General features: G+C 35.0%; 1 protein-coding gene across 5 annotated transcripts in view; it reads left to right on the top strand.

Moving 5' to 3' along the window:
• The window catches only part of MYO16 (myosin XVI), a 383,536-nt gene that overhangs the window by 188,646 nt on the left and 173,730 nt on the right, over positions 1–21,160 (top strand). For all 5 annotated transcript variants that reach the window (XM_048077900.2, XM_048077901.2, XM_048077902.2 and 2 more), the window contains 5 exons: positions 558–711; positions 7,991–8,141; positions 16,259–16,369; positions 18,696–18,761; positions 20,405–20,532. In XM_048077900.2, coding sequence (XP_047933857.2) covers positions 558–711; positions 7,991–8,141; positions 16,259–16,369; positions 18,696–18,761; positions 20,405–20,532 — 610 coding nt within the window. The remainder of the gene's footprint in view (positions 1–557; positions 712–7,990; positions 8,142–16,258; positions 16,370–18,695; positions 18,762–20,404; positions 20,533–21,160) is intronic.

Consider the following 21,160-nt stretch of genomic DNA (forward strand, 5'->3'; position numbering starts at 1 on the left):
AAAGTTGTTCCTGATTAGATACACACCAGTTTGTATAAAAGGCTATGGTCTAAACCATACACCTAACAATACAGCTAGCTAAACATTTTTAGTATGTGTTAATTAATATTAATACAGTTGAATTAACTGTATTTCTGGTCTGCAAACACATCCAATTTCAGTGCTTTTGTATGTGCAAGACATAAATCTAGTTTGTAGAAATGTAAAAGATTCAAAAGCTATTTCAGTGTATTTTCGTTGAAGTACAGAGGTGAAAATAGTTTTGTTGTTTTTACTGATGTCCTATGAATTATTGAATAAATACTTCATTTCACTACACAGACTAGTTTTGAGGTTTTGCAGATGACAACTTAATTTCATACTGAGTTTATTCACCTTTGCTTTTTCCAGTAATTTCAAGTATTATTTTATGATCAATATCTGAACAATTCTTTCCTTTTTAATGAAATAGTTATCTAGCCATCTGCTTAATCTTAATCTGATCTGGAAAGCTGAATTGAAAGGAGCTTTTCTGTACTGTTTTCTTTGTCTGATATCTTGGTGTTCCAATGTCTTAGATATTGCAGCTTCTGAGTTTATTGAGGAAATGCTTTTGAAGGCTGAAATTGTTTGGGAGGAAAAAATGAAAGACCCTTTATCTGTTTCTACTTTATCTCAAGAAGAGCCTTATGAAGAGATCATCCATGATCTGCCTGCATTTTCCAATAAACTGTAAGTGTTTCTGTTAAGAATGATGCACTGAGGCATGCACTCAGATTATCATTTGAACCGTATTTATCAATCTTTCAATCCTGTCTGTGTGTCCGTGGAGACAAACCCATCTAGACACGATCCTGGTCATCCTATTGTAGGTGTCCCTGCTTGAGTAGGGAGGTTGGACAAAATCACCTCTACAGGTCCCTTCCAACCTCAACTGTTCTGTGATTCTGTGTGATTTGATGGATCAAGTAACTGTTTAATTTTGGAAATTTACTGAATCATTTTGTTTGTTTGTATCTCTCATCTCTTTTTGTCAACCTTAATTCTATAAACTTTAATTCAACCTTAATTCTATGAGTAATAAAATACACTGGCATTTGCCAGTAAAATGATCTGGCATTCCTTTAGCAGAATTATTAGGGGTTAATAATGTAGATCCAAACATCCTTTTATTAAGGTAGATGGGAATAGTGTAGTAAAACTACAAATGCCTATGAAAGAAGTATGGACAAGTCCTGAAAGTAAAAACAATACATACAGTTACGGATAAAATGATATGGCTCCAGGTAGTCACAGATTTATAGTTAGGTTTGTACTGTTTAAAATTCAAGAGGAATTTTAGTAGAATTTTGCAGTGTATTGAACTAAAGAGTCAATTTGTGTCTTAAATTGTAAATTTTGATATTTTAATATTTTCTTGTGAATCTTAAGAGAAGACCGTCATACATATGTGGAAAAAAAAGTATGAAATGGGTTAGAAGCATCAAGGGTAGTTTTGTGGTAGTGCAAGATGTTGATTTCTCAAATTCTAATTTCCATATACTATGATTGATCAGAATTTTAAAAGGTATAGATAATTCCTTTATATATTATGTAGTTGCCATATAGTTGCTGTATGGTTGAAGCATGTTTGTTGTACAAGGTTTTGAAATATTGACATTTTTTTTTTGGTACTGGAGAGTATGTGGGGAAAAATAATTAAAACCTCTCAAATCATATATGTAGAGAGACAAAGAGGATATATTGGCTTGCATTTTGTAACAATTATAATTTATAGTCTGCAGAGCATATTTGCAACACATTAAAATCTGGATGTAGTAAGCAATTGTTATGAAATGTTTAATCTGCTAAATTTAGAATTCCATGGGCTATACTTACATATACTAAAGACTGCATATTTCATGTATAGTAAACCCAGAGTATTGATTCTGCTTAATGATTGGTATTCACTAAGTTACATAGCTGGGTTTAGTATATTAATGCTTATGGAATTATTATCATGTTTGTTAATTCCTTATGAAATAAGCAGTCCTCTAGTCTAATCCACTGTTCCAATGACCTGAATCATGCTCCTTAACTGTCATTTAAGTAAGAAGTTTGAATTTTGAGATACAAAAGAAAGGATTTAGATTCAACCATAAAGAAAAAACGTATTTTTATTTATTGGTAAAAGTTATAATACCAGAAGTAGAAGGTAGGTTACTCCTGTAACATTGTAATGATGCCTAGCAAAAGAGTTATTGTTCCAGGTTTTAGAGACTTTGATAACTTTTTCATTGTTCCTGTGTCTGCATGATGCATCATCCTTTTTTTAATTTCCAGTGTTTTATATTCTAGAAGTTTGTGCTGTGGTGCATGTGTTGTACTGGATACTGTTCTTTGATGCTAAAACACATTAACCTTTAGAATACATGACTTGCGTAGAGTAGGAGTGGTCTGAAAATCTTTTCTCCACACTCTCTTTCCTCTAATACATAGATGAAGAGATACTTTTTGAGAACTTTCTAACTGGTTAGTACAAAACTGCCATGGGTGATGAACTTCGCTAGAAGTTTTGGAAAAGCAATGCACATTGACTGTAAAAACAAAGTGGGATTTATGTGTGGAAATGGGCTGATCAGTCCCAGTGTGACTGCAGCTAGTTTGATGGTACTTAAACAGCCTGCCTGAGAACACATGCTAGGTCAAACCAAAGATCTCTGTAGCCGTGCACACAGACTTCGACAGTGGTCCATTGCAAATAGCTGGGAGAAAATGTAAGGATATGTTAAGCTTGAAGTAATGCTTCTTTGGCATATTCTCCAGACTTTCAGCAGTCTTAGGTTTAGGGACTTTCTGAACCAGAACTTTTCACTGACTGGCTATCAGGCCTGCTATCAGTGAACTTGCTGGCTAGCCAGCAATTCTGAGATGGGTGAGCTCCTGAGAGGCAAAAGAACTGGTGTATTTGGCATGTGTGTGATCCAGGTATCACTGCTGGAAATGTGGAAAAATGTGAGTGATCCACACTACACTTTCTGCAGAGTTCCATTTTGCTTAGAAACAGTATTTATTGATCTTACTTTATAGTCACCTGAAAATCAGGTGTCATTTCAAAGCTAGTCATCTTAGTTCTGCAGTAGCATGCTTGTTCAACAGTGAAAAACAAAGCATTACAGAGGCTTATTCTTCCAAATTATAGTAGCCATCTTCTCAAGATATACTGAATTATCCTCCAGAAGGCCTATTTGTCTTAGTTCATGAAAGAGGAAGCTTAGATGACTGTGTTCAACCAAATTCTTACCTTTTCAATGGCTGATGCTGAAATTGAAGAGTTTCATCCTTTTACTCTATTAGAGCCCACAGACAGACATGTAATATGCTAGGATGAAGATGAATCTGTCTGTATTATTCTTGTGTATCAAACAGAAATTTTAGTGCTGCAAAGATGAATGCACAATAATAACCTGCACAATTGCTTTGGTCTATATTATTTCCAGTCTCTGTCAACTCTCCTGACATAGGGAAGTATGTTTAGACTGAGGAGATAGTTTAACAAGAGTTAATATAATGCTGTAGTTCAGTCATATTTCTTTGTGGCCATCTCTCAGAAGAGAACAGTGTTCAAAAGGACACTCCAAAATGATAAACAAACAATTACAAATGGCATGTGCTCTGTCAAGAAACCTGATTTTGCTGGTTCTAGATTAAATTACAGTATCAATTTCTGAAATAAATCTATGAATAGACTAATTGAAGATTAGTGTCTCTACTTGGTTAAAAAAATTAAAATTTATCAGTCGGTATGTTTGTGGTATGCAAGGTTATCAAGCAAACCTGGGTTCCTTTAGTCAGGCATTGAGTTTATCCACCTGAACCTGTTATTGTGAAGTACTAATTTCAGTATTGGAATACTTTTTTTCCTAGTTCTTCTACTGAGTTACTGAGTACTTTTGTCTGTGTGACCAAGGAGAGGTAGACTAGGAAGGTAATTGTGGTGAGTTGCCCCATCTGGCACTCACCAAAGCCACCTTGCTCCCTCTCATCCTCCTCCGATGGACAAAGGAGAAAATAGGAAGCTTAGGAAGGAGAAGCGTGTGGGCTGACATAAAGACAGGAAGTTTGCTTACTAACTACCATTACAGGCAAAGCAGACTCAGCATGGATAATTTAACTTAATTTATTGCCAATTGAAAAAAAAAAATGAGTACAAAGTTGAGTATCAGGAAACAAAACCAATAAAAGAAACAGTTGTAATCCTAATAATACAGTCAGAACATTCTCTGTTAGTCCACTGGCAAAACCAACTGCACCCGAATACATCAGTTGATATAGCTTATGGTTCAGGAAATCAAATTGGTTGTATCTGTTTAAGTGGACTTTAGGCTTGTGATAGAGCTGTGATGATCCCCACCATGCTTCTAGTTTAGTACATGTACTTGTAGAAATTGAGTTTGAGATGACAAAGCAGAAAAGAGATTACATTTTTCATTTTCTTACAGAGCATTTCAGTTTATAACCATTTATGCAGCAACTTGCATTTCATTTATTCTAGTGTTTTCAAACAGTCTTTTAATGTGTTTAATCCATTCAGAAGGTTCTGTTACAGAACTTTGAAAAGTTTTTAGACTGAAGTTTCAGAGATTATGGAATTTACAGATGTTAGCTGGCTTAGAGATTGTTTGGAAAATCTCAATTGTCAGTGAAAGGATTACAGTAACAGAACTGAGAAATTCTCTTGAACAAAAGCTGTAAGTTCAAAGAGCACATGAAAATGTCATTGCAGACTATGTCTTGATATAATTCTTTTTATAACATTTTTCTACCTAGTTAGAAGCTCCATATTGATTCCAATATTGATGATAAAACCATGTCATAAAACTCCCAGATTTTTTTGTATGCTTTCTTTCCTTCTTTCCTTCTTGAACAAACAAGGAAATGCTAGATGATGGCAACTTATAGAAAATTTATAAGATTATCTAAAACTTAAAGATTATCTAAAAACCAACCAACCAAATTAACTATGTATAAGATGGTTTATACACCTAAAAATTAAAGTGACTATCCTCCATATAATGTACACGATCTTTTCCCCATTATATATTCCAGTGGCAACAGTCCTACCTTGTTCTAATACAATTACCCTAGATAACTCTGCTTCTTGTCTATTATGCGACATCATTTTGGCTTAAGTCTCCCTTTGTGGTTAATTATTGATTAATTATCTATTAATTATCATAGAAGAAGGCTGTTCATGCTAACCCACTTGCCTACATTAACATAAAATTTCTTGCATTGTCCTGTAGTTGAATTTCCAATTGCAGTGTTTGACTTCATCTTTTGACTAATATAAGTACATTTGAATATTAACAGATTTTTTTTTTTCTAAAAAGTCACTGCTGGCAACATTCTATTTCAATTTGTTTTATTCTTCACAGTGTCTTCTTGACCCTGAGTCATGGTGAACTGTTTATAGCGATTTTTAATCTGCTTTTTCTCTCTTGTAATCATTCTAATTTTTGATGTAATATGAGTTATATGCTGCATATTATCACTTAAAGTGCTGTGTGCAAATGCACATAACTTATAGGATACTCTTTACATCAAAACGTGGAACACTTCTGGTTTAGTCATAACATTACTATCCTTTTTAGTTCAAAAAAGTATCTGAGGAAATGCATTATGTTATTTACAACATAAGTCTCTTTTGCAACACCCAAAAAATTAATTGAGGAGCTTAGAGATAAATTTTAAAAACAGTGTTTCTAGTATGCGTGGTATAGTTAGCATGAAAGTGGTGAAATTAAATGGAAAAGCTTAAATTTCACAAGAAAAAAAATCCTGGATCTTCACAATTTAAAAGAAATATCACGAGTAATAAAAAGCTTTAAGTGACAGAGTCTAGTTTTTGTAATATTTTAATTCATTTGGCTTATGCTTTAATTTCTTCTTCTCTTTATGATTGAATTTTAAGATAATTGTGTCCAAAGGAATTTGAGAAGTTTGTGACAAGAGCAAAAATACACTCAAAAAGAAAACTTGTGTTTTGTTAAATTCTGAGTCTGGGTAAAATGTGGATTAGTCATTTCTGCTTGTGGATGTCACAGCTATTTCATTTATTTTACTGTCCAATCACTGATGTCTCTTATTCTCTGACATGTAAGTATTGTCAACATTCATGAACAGAGTTGGATAACGGTTTTTCTGTTCTACAGTTCAAGTCAAGGCAAAAGGCAAATAAAAAATATATACATTTGGCTCTTCGATCTTTTGTCCATGTCACATTTGGTAAATAAATTTATGACAAAATCTTAGGTCAATCGTAGCAGTAAACAGAAGATTTTATTTTCACTGGTGTTCCTCCAGACATTTTACATCAAAATATATGAAACAGAATATAATTAGAAAAGAAATTGTGTATCACAGAATCAGAGAATCACAGAATTGTAGGGAATGGAAGGGACCTCAAGAGATCATCGGGTCCAACCCCCCTGCCAAAGCAGGTTCCCTAGAGCAGGTTGCACAGGTAGGCGTCCAGACGGGCCTTGAATATCTCCAGAGAAGATTCACAACCTCCCTGGGCAGCCTGTTCCCGTGCTCTGTCACTCTCACCGTGAAGAAGTTCTTTTGCATGTTGGTGCGGAACTTCCTGTGCTCCATCTTGTGGCCATTGTCCCTTGTCCTGTCCCCACAAACCACTGAAAAGAGGTTGGCCAAATCCCTCTATCTCCCACACCTCAGGTATTTGTATATTCCATTGCAAAATGTTGAAAATAATTCTTTTAATTTTTGCAGACTGAGGGTTTCATCAAAATAAAGAGTTTTGTCCATGTTCCTTTTTCCAATGGGAAGCTACTTTGACACCAATATTCCAACGAATTCTTCTTAGTAGGGGCTTTTTGCTGCTTCTAATTTGGACTGCACCTTTATAAAACAGTGTTTGTGTTTCAGTTCTGTTTTCAACAGTAGTTCTTAACCTGAATAGAAATCAATGTTAGCTATGGCTCTTGCTTCTGTTTGTTTAAGTAAACTATATATATAATCCTGGCTTTATTATAACAAGTGGTCAAACTGAGAAGAAAATTAGATTTTTTCTTAACGAAGTTTGACATCTGGGCTTTATCTCATAGCGGAATGCACTATTTATTCCCACACTGAGTCCACTTCTCCTTTCAAAGGAATTGTGCACATATTTTGGCAAAGAGTTGCTGTATACTCCATGACATTGTCTCATTTGCACTGTCAGAGGCCAGACAATTATTTTTTAAGATGTTTGTGTTCTCAGCTCCTGGGGCTGATTCCTTGTTAATTCTTCTGGATGTACAACACAGCCAAAATCATCCAAAATTTTGGCATTGTCGTTTTTCAGAAGTCTGATGTGTCAGTAAGGAAAATATCTCCATGCATGTAAAAATATGTTTACTCTTCTGTGTGAATGAAAAGTATTGCATATAGTGGCAGTGATTTTGAGAGTCTGCTGCTTTTTTTTTTTTTTTTTTTTTTTTTGATACCACAAATTCAAAGCAGCTTTTAGTCATAAAAGCCAGGGTATTGTCTGATTCAAAAAAAAAAAAAAAAAAGGCAAGCTAATTGTTGGATTTTAATTTTATTAACTGTAATGGTAATATCTGTATTGGATTATTTTATAATATATTACTTTTCAAAACGGTATTGTGTACGTTAATTGTGCATTTAAAATTCAGTTTTCAAATTGCCTATTGATTTGCCAGCCTAGCACTGTCAAGTACAGGCTCATGCATATTCTGTTTGGCTTGCTTCGTTCTGATTCAGAAGGGATATGCATAAAGGTGAATTTTAAATCAAAGTGTTTTGCTCTACATCTTTGGGAACAGACCAACCCAGGTGAACAGTTTATTTTTATATTATACCAGTTTCTGTACTCGGACCAGAACCAGTGCCTCAGCCCTGAATTGTACCTTAGCTCTGTGTTTGTGCCATCCACATTGGGCAATCTTTTGTTTGTCTGACATCTTCAGCAGGAGTCTAATTGCTTTATTGATTCTCTTTGTAGCAATCCCCTGGCTTTACCGATTGCCAAGCAAGACAGTTTGCTGGAGAAAGACACCATGTTTAAAGATGCAGCTAAAGGTTTATGTAAGCAGCAATCTCAAGACAGTGCATCTGAAAACGTCACGGTGAACAGTACAGCCAAACTTGAACAGGTAATAGCATGCAAATTCCTGAAATGTTTTTAGTGCTTAGGTCTGGAAATTGCAAACTTAATGAAGCCAAAGAAGGTGGTAGATTTTTTTCACTTCATCACACAGCAACATGATATGCACTGTGGAGCCTTGTCTCCTCAATCGCTCCCTCCGATCATGATCTGGCCCTGCAAAGAGTTCCCTCTCTGCAAAGGGACCAGCTCTTGGAGACAGGTTGGGGGCTGTGGCCATCAGAGGGCTCCGAGCTGCTCAGGCTCTATTTATTGATGGTTCACAGCGGGGAAGGGACAACTCTTAGCTCTGCCCAAAGTGTGCTGTAGGCTCCAGGTTGGGTTTACAAAGGAAAGAAACACAACCTGGGAGACTGCAAAAACAAAAAGGAATGTCTAGGGAATATTAAGTTGCAAAATAAGTGACTCTAATTCAAAGATAGGAATTGCCAGATTTACAGCTGCAGTTTTAAATCCCTTTCATGTGCTAATGCATTGGGATACAGGCACTGATTATTTAAGTACCTTTTACAGTTTTCTCCAAAGGATCACAGTCTCATTCAGTGCATAGGGTGGGTGCAAAAGGAGGCAATTACCTGTTGCTTATAAATCTGGCATGTCCTAACTTTGAATGTTTACAATGTAAGTATTGTTTTGTGGTTTTTTTTTTTTTTTTTTTTTTTTTTTGGGGGGGGGGGGGGGAGGGTCGGAGGGTGGGGGTACAAGGGGCTTTATTTTTTGTTACATGTATTTGGGAAACATATATTCCAGAAGTATTTAGCCATTTGAGAAAGAAATCTACTTAGAATTGGGAGGGAGAATTCTCTTTTAAAATCACTTATTGTGAGTTTGAAACATAACAAAGGAGCAAAATGCTGATTTCATTTAAACCACGTTCAGTTCAAAAAAACTGCATGCCTGCCTTGGCAGAAGCACGCATACTCCAATGCTTGTTGAATATGTTTCAGAGGAATGTTGTGTTAATTATATGAGATCAATCAGTGAGTTCATATGTCAGTCATATTAATCTGCCTCCAAAAGTGCTCAGCTTTGGAATCCCATAGAGCATGCAGTTCCCTATTCAGTCACTTCCATCAGAAGATACCACAAAATGTTTTGCACTTGGCTTACACCTTGTTTTCATTTCATCCAAATTCTGGCCTTGCTGACTGTGCACTTATGTGACGAAAACACAGTCAATCCAAAAGAGGAGCAATGCCGGTAGGAAAATTAAATGCTTGCAACCGCATTAGGAGGAACCCCTTCTGTCTTTGTAAGGAAAGGGGAAATTGTTTAACTCGGTCTTGCTGAAAATATCACTTGATTCTCTATGTTTTGAAGTGTGGACAAGAACATACGTACTTCCTTCTGCTTGATTCTATTTTGGTGCACATCTCTCCAAAGTTATTTGAGTTTTCTTTATCTCTAGGCTAGACTTTTGCTTTATAGTCTGTGCAGTAAAATATATGCAGAAGCTGATCAGAAGAAGAGCAGCTGATCTTCCGGGAGAGAAAGACCAACCAGAGGTCTTCACTCTGGTAGTTTACCCTTCCACCATGATGTTCCAAAGTCATTTCAGGGTCCTAGGGCAGATCTTCTAAACATTACTCGCATGTTTTGTCAAAACAAGGATATGAGCTTTTTTTTCTTTTTTTTTTTTTTTTTTTGAAGATACATGATTGTCAGCCTGGAAACTGGACTTTCCATCACAGATATTTCTTGTTTCAGCATGTTCTTGATATATATATTTCTTTAGTATTATTGTTATTTATTGGAAGTCTGTGTTTTGTTTTTTTTTGTTTGTTTGTTTTGTTTTGTTTTTTCAGGACATTTGGCTTGCAGTTATTTAATCATATTTCTTACTCTGAGCAGTGCTTTGTTTCTTTGTTTCTTTCATTCTTCCAAGGAGCTATTTATCACAAGCTGACTTCTGGCCGTAAAAATGGAAGCATCAAAAACTGCCATAGTTGAAAAAAAGCCATCAAGACCAAAATTTCTGTGTACTTTGAACATTTTAATTTTTTTTTTAGTGTAGCAGCAGCGTTTTTGTAAACCTGTGATGAGGAGGATTTTATTCTGTATTACTTGGCATGCTTTATGAACTGTAGGTGGTTACATATCATAACCTTATTGGTGTATATAATATATAGATCTGAATTTTTAGAGTTGGTGTTTCCAAGTAACCCATTTAATTTTTATTCTTTTTTGCTCAACTTGGAAATTACAATTTTTATTTAGTGCTGATACCAAAGGAAAGCTTTGAATAACCCCTTCTCCCTACCCCTGCCTCCTAGGTATACTAATTTTAATGAGTTTTGCTATCTTTTATTCTTACCAGTTGCATTCTCAACTACATTCAAAGTAATCATGTTCTGTTTAATTTTTCAGTAGGGTATGTGGAGTCATTGCCTGGATTTTATGTTCATATATTATTGAAATAGATCAGCATGATATTTCCTATGCTGTGTGTCAGAAGTATCATACATTCTTAGGCAATATGGCATGCAGATCAGGCCTTTACTGGAGGATCAGGGAAAAAAAAATCATCTTATTACATCTGAAACATGCATTTTTAATAGAGAAGCTCGTAATTTTTTGGTTTTGAGAAAACTAAGAGCTCAGATTTATATGTATCCTCCATCTTTTTAACTGAAAAAAAAGGAAAAGAACCTTAACAAAATATTGTTTTTCATAAAGCAAGATGTTTGTTGCATGAAGTATAGGAGATGGCTATCAAATGACTACACCGATAAAGCATTTTGGGTGTCTCTTGGCTTGTGTTAGCTTTTGCTTTTTTCTAGGTAAAAGCTGTTCTTTGATCATAAGTAATTTCAAGGTCTGTGCTGCTAAACAAAGAAAGCAATATGAATAATTTCCAGAATTTTAGCATAGCTGGCAATTTTATTTCTTCTCAGCTGGAAGGATACTTTCCTGATTGGTCTGGAATTAAATTGTGTGCTTCATTTTCATTCTACAAAGAAATACAGATTAAATCTTTTTTTTTTTTTTTTTTAAATTAGGTCTTTTTTAATGTTTTATCTTTGGCTTATAATTCTTGTTTGCATATTTTAGGCCATATGAAACATGTGACAGAATATCCTCAGATGCCCTTCTTATTGTTCTAGTATCACTTACCACATACACAAGGGACAATTGTGTGTATCATATTATTACACATAAAACCTATAATGCATACTTAGTTTAGTGACACAAGGAATTAAAAAAATAAAAATCATTAGAGACCATTATCTGAGCAGACAGTGAATATTGTTAAGTGAACGTAAGTGAAAGGAATGAATAGGGATCTTCGTTGTTAACGTTACAGTAATCTCAAAACTAATAACTTCATATGGCATAGTTGTCTTAGAACTTATGCTGTATTTATAACTGATTTTCTTTTATTCTTGTCTTGGAAAATATGCATTGTGGAATAAGTATGATAAATACATCAAGGTGAATAAACAGAGAAAACTCATCAGTATGCTAAAAAAGTAGATGATAAGAATAGAATTTGTAGACATCCACAAATAGGTTATTAATAATGTAAATACTGTTTATGGCCAGGTTCAATCATTTGTGAATTTAATGCGTTTAGAATTTCTTCTCATTCTAGTACCCCAGTTTACAGTTTCTATGTGATTTTCTTGCTCATTGAGCTGTGAATTTTAGTGCAAAGGCTCTGTTACAGAATATTGAACCACCAAACCCTAAACTTTTTATTTGTACATTTTAGAAAAATATGTTGATGGTGAAAGACTTGGGTTCCCTTACTTGTGCATCCAGGAGTTTAACTGAGCACTTTACATTTCTAAACATCAATCTATGGAATCAGCATCTTTGGCTATACGTATATTATGAAATAAAACAAGCAAGAGCCTGTTCTCTAGCCTAGGGCTATGTGGGATGGCCCAGTGAACATCTATCATCCTTAAGACAGAACTATTTTCTACCTCAAAAGATGGGTCTGTGTCCAAATTGCCTTTTGGAAATGACCATTGATGGCATACCTGAATGGTGCCCAGGTACCCGAATGGTACTCATATGCATGAGTTCTAGCTGGGCCCAGAACATACAAAGAAGTTTATTAACTTTGCAGAAAATATGGACAACCACAGGCCAATACTCTAATCCAACTGACTTTTTATTTAGAAATAAAGACATTTATTTATAGCCTAGTGTAGATTTCATCTTTATATGGAATGAGAGCTTCGGAAAGTAAATTAAGAGAAACTTATTTCATGGCACAGTCTTGATAGGGCACAAGGGAACATAGTAAAGACCTGTGCCCATTTTGATGCTGCAAGCCAGGTGGACACCCTGGTAAGGGAAGGAAGCTGCAGGCTTCTGTCTTTCATCTGCTGTCCGGCTAGCCTGCCATCCAACTGCCATGAAAATAAAAATAAAAAAATTTTAAAAAAGGGAAGAAATGCTATCTTTTATGTGACAGAAAAATCTACATTCACTTTAGTGGGATGAGGAATATACCTACAGAATAAGCAGTCAGAAAGACAAAGACAAATGTAGCGGGCAACCTGCGGACCTCAACTGTTTATGTCTGGCTTGTTCAAACTCATGTTCTGCTTTCTGAACCTGAAAGTACAAATATTTTGAGAAGCAAGTCAGCATTTTTCCTTTTTTCCTGTCTATTTGGGAATATCCATAATAAGATTTTGATAGTTCTCAGCACTCCATCGTTTCAGAGTACATCTTTTCTGAAAAAGACTGAATTAGGAAAATGAGGGCTGTGGAAAGGTACATTGTGAAATATTCAATTGGCATATGTACATATCTCCACAGTTTATATGTTGCAGTAAATAAATCTTACATGTACATCTAACAATAGTCATTACATCAGCTAAATCTAGGAAATTAAGTCCTTGACATACTCACTCATTTGTACATTTGTAGATTTATTGCTTTCTGGATTAATGAAATGAGAGTTGTTTTTTTGTTTTGTTTTGTTTTTGTTTTGTTTTTCCACAATTTTATGGGGAAAGCAGGAAATAGAAAGCATCATAAAAGTGTACTTGGGCACTTCTGCCTTCTTGTTCTTCTATGTATTTGCAGCTGGTCTAATACTGACTATAACAACTATGATAAAGGCATAGAAGCCTGTGAAGCATATAAATTTTGTATTTTGGTATCTGTTTTCCAACATATGAAAATATGAACTGAGAACTTAGCATTGTTGCAAACAAAAGAAAAGAAAGAAGCCCCAAGATATTTGTTAGGGTTCAAAAGGTGAACAATTTTTATCTTTCTGCTCCTAAATAATCTTTGTCTTGAACTTGTTTGGATCATTTTCAAAAGAATCCAAAAGTGAGATGATTTTTTTTTTCTAAGGGCTTCCCCCCTGAGGTGCTGGTTTCCCAGCTGTTTAATCTTTTATTGAAAATCCATGGATATAAGAAATAAACTTAAAATTGATTAAAAGTTGGGGGGGGTGGGGGGGAAGTCTTCCCTTGATCTATTCAGGCTGTACCTTTCATAGAGCTACTGTTGTAAGGTACATTTTCCTTACATTTTTTATGGGTTGGTACTTTGTCTAGTTCAACATCTGTTGCAGATAGAATGCAGATTAGATGTCTGACTTCCATGTTTTAGTGTATGAATGGAAAAACAGTGAAAAAGCTTTTGTTAATATTCATGCTGCTACATGCATATGAGGTTTAGTAGTCATCATTTATTGCCTGTTTGTAGAGCTGATAAAGACAGGAGACAGCTTTCTGTGAGGAGTTTGCCTGTTACCTCATATACTTGCTTTAGGCAGTAGTTTCTACTGAGTGTATTTGTCTTTAGAGGAATAGTAAGGAAATATTTAAAGATGAGAGCAGAGGTTCCCACATTTTTCCAGGCACCGTATCAGTCCCAGAATGCAAGCTTGCCAGAGCCCCCAGTATTATTTTGAATATCTTCAGCATAGAGCTGATACAAGAAACACAAATGCAATGGTAGCCATAGCACTTAAGGTTGAGAAAAGAGTAAAAGTGTGCTTTCCACAAATAAAAGGTGCTCCATAAATTATGGGGCAACAGAAACTGGGAGCTTACAACCCCTGCTGCAGATATGTTTCATCTGTGATGAACCATGGCTTCACGTATACTATGCGTGATTTCTTAGAGTTACTTTAGCTACATTTTGCAGTTTCTTTAGATTGTATGATTAAGCTGGTGCCTCATTATTCAGTTCTGGAGTTAAATGAAGAAAAGAGTGAACTGAGTAGGGCAAGTAACTGAAAACCGAGTATAGCATTGAGAGATGATTTGGGCTGGAAGCAACTGCATAATTCACCAAATTTACTTAGGATTAGTAAGGCTTTAAAGCTAGGATTCTAAGAAAAGAGCAGCATGCCATGAGTCAGGCATGTAAAAAATACTGATAAAAAGAAGTGTCTTGTTTTTCCTTGTGCTGATATGAGTAGTCATTGTGTAGTGCTAAATGAAGTGTGAAGTCGATATTCTACAAATTGTACTTGTATTTCTCTATAGACTAGAGGAACCTTCAAGGTTTCGTAACTTAATTTATACCATACCAGCATATGGATGTGAGTAAAGCTGAAATATGTGAAGGGAAAAAACAACAGGATTTTGTTTTGTATCATAAAAGCTAGTAGTTCTGTGGTTGTGATGTCTGGTGTGCATCATTTGCTTCTTCTTGATAAAACAGAAGAGTAAGCAATTTTATCCCTGTTTGGTGAATATTTTGATACTGATATTCAATACTGCTATTGTTAGGAGAAGAATTTTGATTGGGCCAAAGATCTATGATTTAAAGAAGATGCAAAATTAGATCTGATTCATCCTTCTTGTTTATGACTACAAACTCCCTGATGTTTGCTTATGGTCACCTAAAAATGATGTGTGAAGGAGTGTTTGTATGTGTGTTTCAGGAATCTTGGAATGTAAAGACAAAGTGAAATTGTTAGTCTTATTTCATTAAAATTAAATTCTTCTGCAATATCAAACTGTGCAGCCCGGACAAATATAGGAAGAAAGCCCAGATCATCATGGTTTCTCAACTAGACCTTGAACCTATGCAAACAATGGAAACTCAGTAGTTTGGGATCAGACCCCTGCTATTAAACACCAGCATCCATGGTCATTGGGGTCTTCTCCTTGCCAGAAACGTGCTCCATGTTCCCTCCAAAACCTCCCAGTCTTCTTTCTGCTTCTGAACAAAGTTGTTTCATCTTCATTGCCCGTACTCAAAATAGACACCGCAGGGTATTTTAGTAAACTCAGAGCAAACAAATAAAATCATTCTACTATCATTCACATGAGTATTTTCTGCTTCTAGGTAATCTGTTGTTATGGAAAAATATTTTTCTTACTGCTGGCATAAAAAAGGAATTAACCTACATTTTAAGTATAGATAATAATTTATAAGCACTGTGCTTGATGCATCAATGTTATTTTGCCTTTAATCACATTTTCCTGTGTCACTGGCTCTTTTTTCCCTTCTTTTTCCAGTTCTGTTGTTTTATTTTTTTGTTTGTTTGTTTGTTTCCTTATTTTTTACTTTGCCTTGCTGGGCTTGTATTGTTCCTCCTAAGTCTGAGAAATACTAGGCTCATTTAAATCACCAGTTTTTGCTACAGTAGCAGTTTCTGAATCTCTTCTGGTCTCCTTGACAACACAATTCCCACTTCTTATTAACTTCCTTCTATTCTGCAGGAAAAATTCTAATAGAATTTTCAATCCTCTATGATGAAGAGTAATGTGAAAGCTTTGTTAAATATTAGGCGATAAATAGTTTACAAGTACGCTAACTTTTATAGTCTTGATTTCTTCTGCCATAAACATTTAATGAAGTGAGCTTGAGAATTGCACTTGAGCTGGGAATCTTTATGGGTTCAGGAATAGCAAATGGCACTCTAGTAGGGGGCTATATTCTTAAGAGCCCATCAAACTCACACAGTTACACACCTTAACATTGCTAATTGTTTTTGATGCGCTTCTCTTGCTTAAGGCTGTGCAATTGTATGGGAGGAGTGACAACCCTCCAGTTTCCTAATGCATTTTACATAAATTCTAGTGATCTAAGCCTATATTTTAGGTTAAAACATTACAGTACAGAATGATTGGTTGTGAAGTTACTTTATTTCTCTGTGTAACTTGTGTTTTCTAGATCAAGCTAATGCCTCCAGCTCCAAATGATGACCTGGCTTCTCTGAGTGAGCTGACAGACAGCAGCCTACTTTATGAGATTCAGAAGCGTTTCAGTAATAATCAGATATATGTGAGTTACTATTCACCTATCAACAGTAAGCCTTCAAAAAAGAGCAAACAAGAGTAAAAGAATAGGATTACTTTTGTAACTACTAGACAGTAACCTGACCAGTACTCATGACTAATATTTAGATGGGTGAGGACATACATATGTGTAAGCCCTGCAAGTTCTCAGTTTATATAGGAGAATAAAATCATAAATAAAAAATGGAATAACATTTCAAATAGGCTTGGATAAAACCTATGTATGTTTATTTCACAGAGTAAATGTGTTGATAAAAATTGGTGGTCACATGTAATCTTCCCCTCTTAAACTACTGAAAGATCCCAGAGTCCCACAATGGCCAAGGTTGGAAGGGACTTCTGAAGATCATCTAGTCCAACCCCCCTGCCAAGCACAAGATCCTTCCACCTTTAACGTTATGTTCACTTAAATTTAATAGAACATATGGTTACTGGAAATTCAAAAGAAATTTAGATTTAAAAAGCTTACAAATGATCATGGGAGATTTAATTGCTCATGATCTTTTCTTGTATTACAGAAATCATTCTCTATGTTCTCTATCATCTAGATATCAAGCAAAAAAAATAGAAGAAGATTTCTGTAAAGCAGGTTTTCTTGTTTTTGCCATATTAAATATTGGAGGTATCTCATTAGGTGTATTTCTGTGGAAAAAAATTTGCACTTGAAAATTATGCTATCCCTGTTCATATGTTACTCATAACTTACTTCTAATGTATTGAACGGTTGAGTGGCATGTCAATGTGAAACATGGCAATTGGTTTGAAACATAAGCTGATTGCACTTTTTAGACAATAACAGGGAACTGGAATGTCACATGTAACAAGTTGCAGCCAACACCTTTGAAATTAAGGGCACTTCAATCCTAAGTGTTACAGTATTCCATGATAAAAAATCTGGTTTTTAGAAGCATGGATCAAATCCCATTTTATTATGAATATTTATTTTTCTTTATCTCACTTTCAAGGATGTGAAATACAGGTTGAATTCAGGAAGATCCACAGATACTTAGTATTTATAAAAGGGAAGAGAAGTCTTCTTTTATTTTAAAATACTGAAGATTTTACCCGAGAGGATCTCGTAACCTACTCTGGCATTCTCCTTAGCTTAATGGAAATTTATAGACAGTGATGACTAATATTCTGCTCAAAGGCAGACATTGTACTTAGGTATAGATTGTCAGCATCAATGCTGACTTGGATCTTTGAGTGATTTGGTTCTCAGCCTTAGAAGGAAAAGTCCTTGGACTCAATTCCAAATCAAAATCCTCCTTAGTATGGAAGACTTCTTCCTTCTTGTTTCCTGATGTGTAATAATGGTAATAATGTTCCATTCTGCAATAAAAGCCTGCAGTGAAGTCAAGTCTAGGGAGAGTAAGGAAAAAAAACTATTGCATTTCAGAAGGAAAAAAAAAAAAAAAAAGTACATTTGCTACAAAAGGGAGTATTTCTCCCCTCCCCAGATCAAAATATCTCATTTTGAAAAAGGCAGCATGATTGAGACTGTTCACATGATAATTTGCTGTCAGACAGAGGTCTGGAATTTTCACATTCTAAGAGTGTGATACAGTAGCAGCTACTTATGTGGAGTGAGAATTATAGCACCAAGGGTGACCTACAACCTTATACTTAAATATTTCTTTCAAAATGAGTGTTTAAAAATGAAATAGTAAATCTTGGCAGCTTTGCAATCAGTGGATGCTTTGCTATTTTTTAATATAGCCAGGATGTCTTTTTTTTTATTATTTATATATATATGTATGTACATATGTGCATACATACACACGTATAAATAGTTACATATGTATTAGTTGCTTGGTCTTATCTGACAAGAAACATATTTTAATGTATCAGTTCTGTGTAATGAATATACCATTTCTAAATTCTGTCATGTAACCCATAAAAATTGCTTGAGGAACTTGTTTATGTGTTAGGCATGTTACATTTCTGCAGTTTAACAAATGGTGAGTTACAAAGTAACTTTCAAATAATATAACAATAATATATGCAGTGCAATTCTTCTGTGCATAATTTTCCATTATAAAGAACTATTTTATTACAAAAAGAATAATTAATGCTATCTGAATTGTAAATTTAGGTCTCAATTTAAAGTTATGAAGTTAAAGGCTCTGAATTCTTGAATTATATTTAATATATTTAATGTGTTGATAGATAGATTTAAGATGCTTTGCCAAAAGTCTTTTCTGGAAGAAAACCACTAGCATCTTTAAAGACTTAATATATTTCTTACTAAAGCAATTATATGAATTATATGTGTCTCTGTCTCTCTCTCTCTCTCTCTCTTTTTCTCCCAGACCTACATTGGTGATATATTGTTGCTTGTTAACCCATTTAAGGAACTTCCTATTTATTCCACCATGGTAAGCATTCTGTCTTTAAAATATTACAGCGTGGTTCTTTTTCAGAGGATTCATACAATTAATTTGGCAGGTCAGACTACTGTAATTAATTAACATAAATGCCCTTTCTTGTGTTGGGAACATCTTAATGAAAAAAAAAAAAGGCAAAAACTTCTTAATTTCTTCCATGACACCACTATTTTTGCTATCTGTTTCCTATTTAAAATAGTCACTTTGCTAAGTGTTGTATGAGGAGTAACAGTTTCAATTGTTTAAAAGTAGTTCCAGGTGTATAACATCACTTAGGTGACTTCTGCCACTGCCAAACTTGGAAGAAGAGACAAACATGCTTTATGCAGTGGTTGTTTGGGTTCACAGCTTGCTGAAAATGCAATTATGAAGATAACAACCTCGAGAGGTGCTGAAAGGCTCAAACTTGCTCTCTGTGCTCCACACCGGGCCATTCAGTTCAGACACCACAGGCAAGGAGTGCAAAGTGCTTGACATGAGCTTAGCACTGCACTGGGGCAGTTGCACAGAGCTGGCCTGTGTCGGCTACAGGCAGCATATGAGCAAACTGGAGTACATGAGCGTTCCGTCATTATCTGCAAGGCAGCTTAAGAAGTGCTTCAGGTGGTTTTTTTTACTAGTACCCTTATCTCTATAATCTTTCACTTATGAGGCAGACTAGTTAGGGCTGATAAGGGGCTTATCATTTCAGTACCTAGACACTGGTACTAAATTTACTACGCTTTGTAGATTGGTGCAAATAATGTACATTCAGATGATTCTGTATTTGCTTCATATTCATGCACAGTCATATTAGAGACAGAGTATATGTGGAAAAAAATGAAAGATCCATGATGAAGGAATGAAAGGATGATCACGTATATTGTTCAATAACAACAGCATTTCAAAATTTCTTAGAATTGTAATCATTTTACATAACTTCTTGGGAATTTTTCATGCTGCGCTATCTTCCCACTCTTAGTTCCAACAGACTTTTACTAAAACAAATAATTTTGTGAGCATTTTTTCTCTCTGAGATGACATAAAGAGCCATGAATTAATGAGCACTGATATATGCTGCTTCATTTGATACAATTGTTAGATGATAATATTAATGCATTTTTACACTGAAATACACTGACTATTGTAGTAGCACTACGAACATAGAGACACCACTTTGGAGATGACATAGTAACTGTTGAAACAGTTTGTACTATGGTAACCTATTTTGTTATATTTGTGCAGAATTTAATTCTGTCAGATTAGGGCAAATATATATATTCTTTAAATCCATTCGTAAAATGCCTAAATTTGCAAAGTACTTGCAACATTATGCAGTGACAATAAATGTGTGAAGGTTTTTCATTGCATTTTGTTTTACGCAGTGGAAAACCCAGCACTGCTGAGTGCCATAGTTGTTTCTTTCTTGTGTATCTTAATTATAACTTTTATACTTACAGCTCTGTTTTCTTTAATTAAACTCTTCACAGATACTTCAAGGGTACCATATGTATATGTACAGATTCTGGTCATAATGCTCAGAAAGCTCTATGAAAGACACAGAATTAGGTGTATAGTGGGGGGCAGGGGAGGGGTGAAACAATTGATTTGAAGTGTATTTATATACATTTTCCATTTTCACATTTTTTTTTCAGGTTACTCAGCTTTATTTAAGCAACTCTGGAAAACTGTGTTCCTCACTTCCCCCACATATATTTTCCTGTGCTGAAAGAGCTTACCACATGCTATTCCAGGAACAGCGTCCCCAGTGCTTTATCCTCAGGTGAAAATTTATCTTTCTATTAACTAATTTACAACTCCTGCCTTTCAGCCGTTTCCCCCAGGACTCAGCACTTAAGATTTCCATTGTATTTTTTTTGTCCAACTGATTTCTTTCTGTGTACTGATCTCTGTGTCATACATTAGGGCTAAATAGAACTGAAAAAGGCTTAATTATATTTCAAGTTCCTAAATTTTCTTGGCAAATTGCCACTCCATCTAACTGGATATAATTACAAAAAGTTAATGATAAAAATTCAAAACACGGTGTGTGTTTGCTAATATTGCACGGAAAAGAATTAGAAATAGAATCTAATGAAAAGAAAATCGGGAAGTCCTTTTCTAAATTATAAACCTCTGAATTCGTGCACCTGTATTAGAGCTTCTTCTCAGCCTCATGTTGTGTGCGCTCATGAGCTTGTTATTTAGCCTTCCATCTTCAAAAAGCACTTTAACCATTTCTTTAATTCACAGTGTTGTTGCAATAATAAATCCATTCAAGATTGTGAATAAATGCATTAAAAATTTCCAGTGAAACAGAGGTTCATCCAAATATTCCAGCTTTATTATTGTGAAAGTTTGAATTCTCTTGGGAAATTTTGCTTCCCAAATCCATTAATCTTCTGCCCTCC

The sequence above is a fragment of the Anser cygnoides genome, chromosome 1, assembly GCF_040182565.1.
Source record: "Anser cygnoides isolate HZ-2024a breed goose chromosome 1, Taihu_goose_T2T_genome, whole genome shotgun sequence".
Lineage (NCBI taxonomy): Eukaryota > Metazoa > Chordata > Aves > Anseriformes > Anatidae > Anser > Anser cygnoides.